A 12,596-nucleotide genomic window follows, 5' to 3' on the forward strand; every position below is an offset into this window, starting at 1 on the left:
TCACTCTTTCCTCCACTACATACCTTCATTTCGAAGAAGTTTCATATCCACGCTTTTTGATCTCCCTTGGAGGGCTTTGGGGATTAGCCAAATGAGTCTGCAGTTAGCTTTTAAAATCACACAATGCCTCCCAAAAATGGTGTCCTCTCAGCTAATGCCTAATCATTGTGCTTGAGCAGTGATGGCTTAGCTAAGTCTGCAAGACAGGAGTCAGCCTTGGCACTGCTGTTACCCATTTGTAGGATGTTCATTGCCATCGTTTTCGTGTTTATCAAATCTATAAAAATGGGAGAAAAAAAGACTGGAATATGACAGTTGTCCTGATAATCCTATCACTATCTCTCAACTAATTAATTTAACGGTTGATCTGCTCATGAAAACTGGAAAGGACTCTGGGCCACAGTGCTTGCTTTAAATCACCACAGCGTGTTAGAAAATAACTTTCTCATTCTAGTTCAGGATTAATTAGTCCTAATCTTGGGGCGTTTCCAATGGAGATTTTATATAAAAGGCCAATACATCTTTGTCAGGAACAATCTATGTTAATTATATTAAAACTGGTGATTAGATTTTCCTCAGTTGTCTCCTTTATGACCATCAAGCAGCCATCAGTCTTGGTCATTAGTTACACAATATGTCCACTAGATGGAACCATTCACTGCTGAACAGTATTGGAAGCTGCCATTGAATCCTCCCCCTAAATATAACCCCTATTCTCAAGTCCCTGCTCAGCTTACCAGTTAGTTTTACTATAAATATTACAGTCCCCCTCCACTCAAAAAATACACTTTGGTTATTGTTTCTTTACATGGATGTTTGTTGAACATTTCTCATGTTTATATGAGCAGGGCAATGCAATGTGGAAATTTGAAACTTGTAGAACACATACTCTGACAAATACACTTTTCACTAAGGTAGGAAACACGTTGTGTCCAGTAGTTAAAAATCTGAAGTAAAACATGTTTGCTTGGTTATAGATTATGGACTTTACATAGAGGAGTAACTGTTGTTTAAAAAAAAAAAAAAACTAAGTAATTTAACTTTTTGTCAAAAGAAATGGACAAATTATTAATGAGAACAAAGTATTTAATATACATCTGTGAATATATCTGAATTTGGCAGGTTCTCCTGTTTATATTTACTAAAAATGTATTTCCAAACATGCCACTCACAACTTGGTTCATATGATGCAAATATATGTTGACAACAGATCTCTCTGATCCACAGACTTTTTGCTGCTCATGAATAAAAAACTAAGACAAAGTGTGAAGTTCAATGTCTCTAAACCTGACAAGACAAACATTCTTCTAAACATCAAAAGCACAGGTATGTTTCTAACAAATGCAGTTTAACATTTTAACTGGTTTAAACTTTCTGCTCTATTGTTTTGTAGAGTACAATTCATGTATGAAAGGCAATATGGTTCTCTCAAATGATTTCAGAGAGCGACTACAACCCCCATTTAATCTATTGTCTCTATTCATTTTATCAAATTACATTTTAGCGAAAATTGTCCAGTAAAATTTCTCAGATGTGAATGTGACATTCAAATGTCTTGTTTTGTCAGTCAAATGTTCTCCTGTTAGAAACACAAGAAGTTTCACACACAAAAACAGACAGGAAAAAATGTGTTCCATAAGTTGCCATAGTTTCACCATAGCAACTCTTTTATTAGCAAAATCATGGATATTAGTCCACTAATGTCCCCATCCAATGGAAACAGAGGGTTGGGGGTCTAGGGGGGATATGTAACTTGAAACCATCACAGATCATAATCAATAACAGTGCACTTGTACCCAGCCACCTGTCTGTCTGTCTGTCTGTCTGTCTGTCTATGCACTGAACACAGATCTACATATGGTCCTACTGTCTGCTACAAGGCCGCCATTGGCATCCTCTTTTCAAAGCTTCTCTTTACTTCATGATTCAATCAGGAATGTTTCAGTTTGTAGCAGCGCACCAACAACGTGCGCTCATTAATTAGAGAGAGTAGCTTCTTTTTGGTCGCTTAGAAAAATAAAACTTTGAAAGAGGATGACAAGTAGAGGAATAAAGTCCCTTTGTTTTATATTGTGCACACGCTGACACACAATCACTCACAATCACACAGGCTTTTGGCCTCAACCAAAACAAAGCTCCCACTCGCAGCACACATGCAAACCACACATCTAGAAAGGTTTACACACATCTCTCACAGTATGTCAGAGTCAGAGTGAATTGGTCGACTGAGTTACTTGGTCTTGTTTGATTTGTACAAGGAGGCAAAAATGATGTGACAATGTAATAATCCGAAAAAAAATAGATAATATGGACTACAGGGGGCTTGGGAAGAGTTGAATGGTAACATCTACATAAACCTAACATCTAAGTCAACAAAAAGAAAACACAGCAACTAAGGCATGCAAGGCACAAGCACCTACAAAGAAAAGACAAAAAGTGTTCATTCATGGACAAAAAAAAAAAAAAAAAATGTAAAGGCCCCCCTTTTTTTTATATAAAAATTAAAAATAATGATAAGGTAAAACAAGCACATTTTAAAAACCGTGAAAAATCACCGGGCATAGACAGTTGTACAAATATTTTACACAAAACGTTTTTTCTACACACCGTCTTTAAAACTTTTAGAGATGAACATAAGTTAATAAGAGGTTAAAAGTGACATTCTCAGCAGGGTCCATGAAGATCCCTCCAATCAGACTCGCCTTGAATAAAGTCACTTGGTAAGTCGGCCACCAGGCTGCCTGAATACAAAAACAACACACCAGGATTAGAGGAGGAAAATGTGACAGACCACACTTCATCCAGCTCGTCCCCTGAAGCAGCAGACACTACCTTTAGAAAAGGCCGCAGTCCTTCAGGTTGTTCTTGATGATGACGTCGGTGACGGCATCGAACACAAACTGCACGTTCTTGGTGTCGGTGGCACAGGTGAAGTGGGTGTAGATCTCCTTGGTGTCCTTTCTCTTGTTCAGGTCTTCAAACTGGCACTGAATGTAGGCTGCAGCCTCCTCATAAGTGTTGGAGCCTAAAGGAGGGGGGGGGGGGGGGGGGGGGGGGGGGGCAAAGATGACAAAATTAGGAGGGGAAAACCAACAACACACAAAAATTGCCAAATAAAATACAGCCTTTTTACTGCTAAACTAAACAAATAAATAAAACTGTAGACTATATAAAGCCTGATTTTGCCATTTGATAATAACATTTTATTTAATTCAATCCAACACAACTGTTCTGCTACAAAGTTTACTTTTATGACACCTTTTATCAGCATTTTTTGACACCGTCATAGAGGGGTTCATTCAATTATGTTTTAGCACTCAGGTCATAGTTAATGGAGGTGTTGTAGTGGACTGGATTATACTGTGTGGTGTTTCTAATATTCTGCCCCCACACAGGAAGACATTCCTCAATAAAATGTACTCCAGTACAACATCACCTCGAAAATGATTATATGATTAAATCTAAACATTTCCAACACTGTCACCAAAACTGAACTTTATAAAGTTTGTAAAAGGTAGAATTTATAGCTTTTGCTTTATTAAAACTGCATAAGCTTGGACTTGTAAGGGCGTGTTCTTGTGAGTACCAATAATTAATGGTGAACCTGACAAAGGCATATTGTTTAAACATGAAGCAGCCCACACAGTTCAGAAGTAGAGCAGAGAGGACAATAAAGAAAGATCTTTGTGTCAGCTGTATTGACTGCCACACCTTTGAATGGCCACAAGAGGCAGACAGACTGATCGTTAAAAAATGGATGACCAAATGTGAGCAAACATGTCCTGAACCTGCAGACCCGAGTCTAAAAACCAAACAGCACTAAATACTAACTAGCTATAGCTAACTATTTTAAACTGCTATGTGTAGATTTTTTTTATTTGTTGACATTGTATTAATGAAGACATTTTCAAGATTTAAGTTCCTGCAGACAGTTTTTACTAATAATCTCTTCACCGTCACTTAAAAACTCTAAATATACTTAGAAGAACTTAATGCTTTATATACAACATAAAAGAAAGTATTTTCATGTAAACACCTGAACTGCATACAAGTGGGTCTGCATATCTTTCTCTCTCTCTCACCTGCATATTCAGGGTAGCAGATTGTGAGAGGGCTCTTTTTGATCTTCTCCTCAAACAGGTCTTTCTTGTTAAGGAAGAGGATGATGGAGGTGTCTGTGAACCACTTGTTGTTGCAGATGGAGTCGAACAGCTTCATGCTCTCGTGCATTCGATTCTGAATGAGTAGAGAGACGCACAATGATAACCATCCAGAGAAGCTGCACCAACTGAATTCAAAAAAGCTGAGTAAAAGGGAGATAATGAATCTTAGGGCGTGTTAAGGTCAGACAGGTCTTACCATCTCCTCATCCTCAGCCAGCACCAGGTCATAGTCACTCAAAGCCACACAGAAGATGATGGCGGTGACTCCCTCAAAGCAATGGATCCACTTCTTCCTCTCTGATCTCTGTCCGCCTACATCAAACATTCTGCAGCAAGATCACAGAAACACACTGTTAAATAACTTTAAAAACAAACAACACGTTTACTCTTACATATGCAAGTCAACTCTGACACTCCTGTCAGTCATTGACACTCGTTCCACATTTCCCTGTAGCCATATCATGTCATCAGGCGAATCGTGGGAAATATGACTCAGACCCTGATGACTTCCACTGACGCTTTATTGAAGTGTGGATTATTCTATAACAATATCCTCAATCTATGATCTTAATGTGATTCATGCAGCGGGAACTAGGGATGCCACAGCATGGATATTTTCCCACTGGGTAATGAACAACACCAGTGTTACCAATTTCACAAGAGACGCATGTCGGCTCAAAATCTGTCAATTAGAAGTGTAACCTCCTTCAGACAAAGTTTGCAGATTGGCTCTTTGATGTTATCAGGTTCCCTTTTGGCATTGGGTTTAAATCCAAAATATTGCAAAATAGGTGCTTTTGCTTTTCCCTTTATCATCAAATCCTCCACCACGGTCTTGTGGGTCAACTGTCCTCTCGTCAGGTGGTAAAACTCCAGCATATACAGCTGCCAGTGAGAAAAACACCAGACTTATTTGAACCACTGTACATCAGAGATTCAACTGTGGTGGTTGTACTCACTTGAAGTGCAGGTCCTTGAAAGTGAAGTGTGTTTCCACAATACCAGTAGTTTTGACTCTGGTCCTCAACACATCCTGTTGGGTGGGTACATAAGCCCCGTGGGATATCCTGTCCAAGTCATTTAGGTAGCTTTGGAAAGAAAAATGTTAAGAGACAGAAAGATAAGGATTGACACCAGGTACAAAAGAAAGAGAGATAGACTTGCAAATTAAGACGGAAGAATAGGCGTTATTGTGTCAGTTACAGCCCACATTAGTTCCCATGTATGTGTCGGAGTGTCCTACTCACTATGCTGCAGAGTCATTGAGCTGGTACTCTCGGGAGCGGCTGAAGCAGGCCTGAACTCCTCCGTCTTTCCACAGCCGCTGGATGACGCCGGCCAGCTCGCCTGTCATGAAGCCCTCTTCTGCTGAACCCGCCAGGACGAACAGCTGCCGTGCATCATCCTGACGAGACAGAGCCCCTCCAATTTAAGTCATGATCCATAACTTTTTCATTTTTGTCAGTTTTTCATGCGAGCAAGGAAAGTATACACATTTTTTTTAGTTACCAACTGCTGACATTTTGTCAAAAATCTGAAGATAAAAAAAGTTTACAGTCAGGCGTAGTGTAACATCCAAAACAGAAGAGCAGTAATTTTTTGATGATGGTAAAACAACATACCATTTTAAGTGAAGCTTTGTGATGATACAGAGATGCCCCAAACTACAAATCATATTCTCCAAATGTAAGGGAACATGCTTATTTGGTACAGACACCAGCAAAGATCACATCACCATTATTTCTAGATTTTTATCAGTGAAAAATAAATAAAAAAAAATAAAAAAATCACAATTGCAGTATCTGTCAAGATAATCGCACCATGATTTTTTTTTGCATATTGTTCACCCGTATGGTGCATTTAATGTCAAAAACAACATTTATTGTATCACAGCAAAATTACATTACAGTTGGTGTGAGTGTAACCCTAAATGACTGAATTTGGACCTAATCATGGACAGTCATTTCTCATTAAATCACACTAAAAGATTTCCACCACTTACAAACAGCCCTGTCTGAGAGCAAATTAAGAGATGAATTAAAAATGAAAAATTAGTGTGTCTGTTCTGGTTACTTTAGCCATGCCACTTTGCATAAAATTGGATTTGAAAAGCTGCACAGTGTCTTAAGCAGGTCAGTGGCCAAAAATTGATATCTGTAAGGGCAGAAAATCAGCAAAGAAAAGCTTTGGCTGTAAAATTGGTCACGATGACAGAGCCAGGGCAGTCACGCTGAGGCAATGACTAAGCCTCTTGTTATTCCAGGAAAAAGCAGATTTGAAAAATGAAACAGGAGTCTGTTTAGAATAAAGAAGAAACAAAATACTCAGCAGTCTCCACTGTATTAATTTGCAGTGCATGGTGATAATACAGTGTGCTTGTACAAAACACCAAACCAATATGCACATAGTCTCCAAACAAGACCAGGTCAAAACCTAGCATATGGCTGGACAGTGTCTGGTCAATGTACAAAACTGAAGACCTACTTTAAAACTGATGTAAACATCTACTTTCGATGGAAAGTAGCTAAATCCTGCTGGAAAAGTGTTGCTAGATAACATAATACAGCAATTATAATATTCAAGACATCATTGTGTTGTATTTGCATTCTGCCCAGTGTCAGCCGGTTTCAGCCCTTTATCAGTTTGCTTCTCTCCTACTCTCTGTGCTCACACATACAGTAGTTTAATGCAGTCAAATTCACAATAAAGCCGTTCTCATTTACCTGTTTTTCTGTTTCTGTTGTCAGACTACAGAACAAGTTTTAAATAGTGACTAAAACACAGCCATGTTAAACCGCAGTCACTTCTGAGCCATTTCCAAACTGCTGCTAAAATCCTGATTTTATGACCACAACATTGTCTGACAAAAATCACCAAACACATAAGACAAAGACAAAGTTAGAAGAGAGTAAGTTGAAAGGGACAGAATATTTTCTCATTTTGTTTCTCACACAACGCACTGCCACCATCTGGGTAAGAAACTACTGCTCGGCCTCTCTGCCAGTCACTGAACAGAGTAGACACAGAGAGAAGTGTGGCTCTCACTCACGGGATAATACTGGCGACTCTCGTCTATGGAAAGTAAGGTTGTCCAAAAAGTTGGTAGATTTCACGCTAGGGAATGTTTTGGGAAAAAAAAAAAAAAAAAAATCACTAAAAGGAGTCTGAAAATGACAACTGTTGTGGCTCAAACCACACCCCCTGATGGCGCAGTATAAAACTGTTCATTCAATCAGACAAGAGAAATAGCCGATGGAAAAAGTCCAATCACTCAGTCGACTGACGGTGCACCGAACTCAACTCTATCACTCACGGACATTTGGGGATTTAGCATTGGACCATGGCCAGTCTGGCCGAGAACAAGGAAAACAAATATTGTTGATTACTGTTAAACTCAATTCTGTTGACAGGCTGCTCTTTTGTACATGTACAAACAAGTAACCTACTAGTAAATGTCCAGGTCAGGCACATCAGGGTTAGTGTATAAATTGAAGGACCCATGGATAGTTCTCATTTCGGTAAACTTCAGCTTTGATGAAGTGCTTTGAATGTGATACTGAACCCCTACCACCTCTATCTGACCCGCTGCAGAGGAGGCAGAGAAAAGGAAACTGCCGAGTGGGGCTGGATGACATATGACAAAGTAGTTGTTGCACTTACAGCACTGAGCTATACATTAGCACAGAAATACAACCTGTGATAACACAAGAACAGCATAAATGTCAGCTTTGTTTTTCCTTCACTCACCGCTCTGGCTGGATCAGCAAAGTCAATCTTGAGGCGTCCCATAGCTCTGATAATGGCAATAATGGACTGGATGGTGTTGCTGTAGACCACGGCCTTGTACTGCTTACACTCCTCCTCTGAATAGCCCGCTTCATGGATGATCCTGGCACACAAACACATGACATTAGCAGTATTCTCCAAATAGCACGTTATGTTCATGAAACAGATGATGTGTTGCATACATAGTGAAGTGTGTCATTAGTTTTCTCTGTAGTCTGAGGGGGGGTCAGTGGGAGTGAAACACTGCTGTGTTCTATGATCCTCTGAACAAACAGCACTTGAAGTGTTGCAGTCGTGCTTGATGTGTTGTGAAATGTGATGTTGCTCATCCACTTACTTCATCTGTTTAACAATTGTACTTTTCCCAGACTCTCCAGCGCCTGAAACAGCACAGATGAGACAAAAATGTGATTACAGTCAATACAGTGACATGATATTTATTACTTACTTAAATCACAGATGTAGTATTCCCTAAAAGTCACCACATGTTCATTGCTGACTAGTGTGATATAAATACACAACATACAAAGATTAAAAAAAAAAAACAATTTCTTCTATCATGAAACTTGTCCTGGCCTCTCCTGTCATTAATTTAAATGCCATGTGAACAAATGTATACAGACTAAAAACCTGTCAGAAATAAATATGCAAATCCCAGTAAAATGATGCATTCATTTTTGTCAAAAGGTCCTGTTTAATGCTCTGCCTCCAATTCAGTGACAGGTGACAAAAACCTGAGAGCAAAATAGTCACTTAAAAACAGCAGGTAATTTTTATCGCACATCCATGTCTTTTAACAGATGATCTTTGGTAGCTTGGGCAACGGTTATTTCAAAATACATTGGTTGCATTTTCACAGAGGTTGCAATGATTTTGCAGTTGTCCGAATCAGTATTTTTAGTCACTGTGCAGCCCTGCAGTCAAAACGCAACAATCACGCCTAATCTTCTAAATCAGTGGTTTATGATGTAATCTCAAATCTCACACCCAAAACAAAAGACAAGTATTTTACATTTTAAAATGCATTTTATACATTTTATTTCAAATTTTATTTACTTTAACCAGTGGCATGTCAGATGCTACACTGCAAGTTAATGCGGTGAAGAAGTGTCTAAGACCTGGTCTGGCCAGGTCACAGTGCAATTGGATTAATCAACTGGATCCTCTCGTCAATGAGATTATACAAAGCTTCCCTGGGTTGAAAACTCATGCTGCATCAGACTGACTGGATGGACTCACAGCTCTCAGATGCATCTCATATGGACCATTTGATTTATGTATCATCAATATACAACACTATGTGAGGTAGTATGACAGCATTGCAGCCCTAAAAAAAAGTAAAAGTTATGAAAATATACAATGGTGTAATTCTGACATCTGATTAAATGAGCAAAACTGTGTTCTGTGCACAGTCTCTCATACAGTTCTCCTGCAGCTCCCTCTGAGATTCAGGGGTGTTTTCAGCTGAGCACACAACATTTTAATTACCTTACCTCTGCAGGGACTCACAATTCCCTGGTGACGTGAACTGTTCATCAATTCATCCTACCATATGATAAACAGCCACACACCACAGACAAAGAGCTAATATTTCCGCAAACATCACAACACACTTAAAATTAATTTCCAAACACATGTCATGCCTCACTGAGCATCTGAAATTGAAGGGCTTAATGGCTGGCAATTATGGCAAAAAGTGGAAAAAGTAAAATGGTTCAAGTTTGTCTCTGAGCTATGTTTAATGGGGCTACACTGTATGGACCAGGGAAAATACATTCCTCTCAGGCTACATGAGATGCAGATATCTTCCTAGCAAACAATAAACACTATGCAAGCATCTCTTGCGTGCCACTTTCTCTGCGACTGTACCATGAAAAGTCCACTACACAAAAACACAGATCAATCTTTATGATTTGCATTCGTGCAGTACAGTCTACATCTTAAGCAGTCCTCCCACTCAAAACACTCGTCTCAAGAGCATGTCATTTGCAGATTACTGCATTAATGCAAACACCCCCAGTGGGATGGCTGACAGAGCAGCAAACTGCAATACGCCTGTAGGGTAAAGCTGCCTCTCTCACTCAGAAACAAACACAAACACACACACACACAGTATAAAATGTGGATGTGAAACACACCCATGTGTTCAAAGATATATGGTAATAGCCCCATCAGATGATAAATCCACAAACCAATCCCACATGTCTCATGCAGGTGTTTGTAGGAATCGTGACAGGAAAAACAAAAAAAAACAAACAAACAAAAACACACACACACACACACACACACACACACACACACACACACACACACACAACCATGAAAATTCAAATCAGTTCCATCTCAAATGACGCACACACATACAGGAACTGTGCGGCTGGGCATTGTACGGTGTGTCTGTGACTGTGGTGAAGTCACATGTCTGAAAATAAGTGGTGCCACAGACATACAGACCTGCTCCAGAAGGGATAAACTAAAATTTTGCACAATACTGCTGCATGTTCTGAACAGCTTGTAGACTACATGACGCAGGCAGATGTCCAGTTAGCATGCATCTGTCGGTGTTGTGTGTATAGTTGCCACAGATATTGCTGTCAGCCAGGCTGAGTAGGTTGCTATGCAACCTCCAGGCCCTCTTTTCCTGACTTTAACAGCCAGCAGTGGTTATCGCTAATACGGAGAACTGAGAGGAGGCGTGGCAGCTTTCTTTCAAACAATGAAACAATTCTGATAAATCTGTGCGATGCACCACCGATACATGGATGTCAATCTGGATATCATCTGGAAGATTTATTTACTTTTTTTTTTTATAACTATACAATGTTGAATGTTGTCTTTTAACAGTTTGGATCGCATAGAATATAAAATCACCATTACCCATACGCAAGATATCATTACATTATTTATGAGGGGTGACGATTAAAAAGTGCTGTGTATGACTCGATTTGCAGATATGATGCATTTTAAAGTCTTTCTTCCAGGCCCGAAGTTAACAGAAACATTGAGACTAGTCGACCAGCATAGCTGGCATTATCAATCACTAATCACTACAACTGCATTAAGTGATATTCCCAAAGACAACAACTTTTGCATAGTGACGATAGACATTAATTTAAAATCTGTTTTAAAAAGCATTAGCTAGTTTGTTCCAGTGTGGCAGATTGGTCGCGTGTATTTAAGAGAGTGAACCGGCCTAAAGTACGGTAATGTTTATTTTATGTAATAAAAGGCTGCGAAACAGGAAGATGGCTTTCTACTTTAATTAAAATCCTAATAATGAAGGCAGTCTGCCACACTAACGATAGCAATCCAGACATTTCAGACTTGTTGATAGATACAATCGCATACTCAAGTTTATGCTTTCTGTTAGCTAACTAATCCGAGCTAGCGTCGGGGCGCTAACCTAGCTAAGCAGCTAATTGCTTAGCTAAATTAGCTCAGTGATTTAGCGGCCGGTTGCTGTGGGATTAAACTAATCTCACAGTGAACTGATAACTAGTTTATTGTCTTAGCCGATTTTGAATTGCCGACGGGTAAAGACAGCACTCCAGCAGCTCCAACTTTTTTTTTTTTTTAGCTAACTGCGCCTCCGCCGTGCGATTCATATACAGGCGTGAAACGTCTCTAACTCTGCCGATTCTAACCGTAAAGTTATTTAGCGATAAAACTTTAACTCAGGAAAAAACACAAACATGCTTTAATACACGTTGAATATAATTTTGCAGCAGACAGCGGACCGAAGCACGGCCCATCCTCAGCAAACAGACCGACACCCTGTCCCTCCGTCCCTCCGTGTTTCTCTCACCGAGCAGCAGCAGCTTGACCTCCCGGGCCGCCTTCTCTCCGTCGTCCCGCAGGTTCCTGTCGATCATCTTGCTCCGCTCCTGCGCCGCCTTGTCGTCCGTGCTCAGAGTACATCCCATCTTCTTCTGCCCTGACCTCCGAATAAATAAATAAAAAAGGACGAAGACTATAACGCAACTTTAACTAGGAGTGCAGCAACATGCAAAGGCTACCGAGCTAGCATCCACCGAGGAGGAGGAGGAGGAGAAGGAGGAGGCAGTCGGTCTCTCCAGCACTTGCGATTCAAACACGCCCTTGCCCCGCACACAAGCTCCCAATCTCAGACCCAAGGCGTCTCTGATACTAGTTAACCACAAAACGCAGCTCTCAGGACGTCAGGCTCTCCTCTTGGTAGCTAAATCATTCACGGAAAAAGAGGAGCAGGGAGGAGCAGACATCTACTCTGAGACTTAAAATATTCGCTTCCTGTTCTTCTTCTAACATACCCGTGAACTGCGCATGCGTGAGAGAGCAACAAGCTTCTTTCAAAATTTTAATCCTCGTGCTGAGGTTGAGACCTGTCCACTGTCAAATCACATATTTGGTTGATTTTTGAAGTGAAAAGAAGTAAATGCAACCCTTGCAGAAAATTAGCCTTTCTCTTAATGTTATTGCACTGTTACATTTTATTTCATTAACTTAAAAACAGCTAAAAATTAAACAGAAGGCCCAATTGTGAGATAGACAAGGCCTGGGCACCTTCCCATTTGTAAAAACACTAATAACCTAATTGAATTGTTCTGACTTTTAAGGCAGGTCAGGAATTGTCATTAGCATAAATCAGCTGATTCAGATGATAACATT

At 39.9% G+C, this 12,596-nt stretch overlaps 1 protein-coding gene across 1 annotated transcript; it reads right to left on the reverse strand.

Annotated features, from left to right (window-relative positions):
* Positions 1 to 1,627: 1,627 nt before the first annotated feature.
* Positions 1,628 to 12,228, reverse strand: LOC130176490 (guanine nucleotide-binding protein G(i) subunit alpha-1). The gene is made up of 9 exons (XM_056387612.1): positions 11,755 to 12,228; positions 8,287 to 8,329; positions 7,911 to 8,052; positions 5,411 to 5,568; positions 5,123 to 5,251; positions 4,360 to 4,489; positions 4,083 to 4,236; positions 2,833 to 3,025; positions 1,628 to 2,741 (listed from the first exon to the last, which is right to left on the reverse strand). Exons 1-8 carry the CDS (start codon positions 11,870 to 11,872, stop codon positions 2,835 to 2,837), a joined length of 1,065 nt encoding a protein of 354 aa, XP_056243587.1. The 5' UTR covers positions 11,873 to 12,228; the 3' UTR covers positions 1,628 to 2,741; positions 2,833 to 2,834.
* Between the last annotated feature and the right edge of the window lie 368 nt (positions 12,229 to 12,596).

This window comes from Seriola aureovittata, chromosome 10, assembly GCF_021018895.1.
Source record: "Seriola aureovittata isolate HTS-2021-v1 ecotype China chromosome 10, ASM2101889v1, whole genome shotgun sequence".
Classification (NCBI taxonomy): Eukaryota; Metazoa; Chordata; class Actinopteri; order Carangiformes; family Carangidae; genus Seriola; species Seriola aureovittata.

What these genes read in the sequence shown, in the direction of transcription:
- LOC130176490 (XM_056387612.1), bottom strand. Translation starts at nt 11,872, where the DNA reads ATGGGATGTACTCTGAGCACGGACGACAAGGCGGCGCAGGAGCGGAGC. An exon ending in GGTCAAGCTGCTGCTGCTCG is followed by an intron (nt 8,330 to 11,754) that starts GTGAGAGAAACA and finishes GTGCTGTTTCAG; the next exon opens with GCGCTGGAGAGTCTGGGAAA. An exon ending in TTGCTGATCCAGCCAGAGCG is followed by an intron (nt 5,569 to 7,910) that starts GTGAGTGAAGGA and finishes CTGTCTCGTCAG; the next exon opens with GATGATGCACGGCAGCTGTT.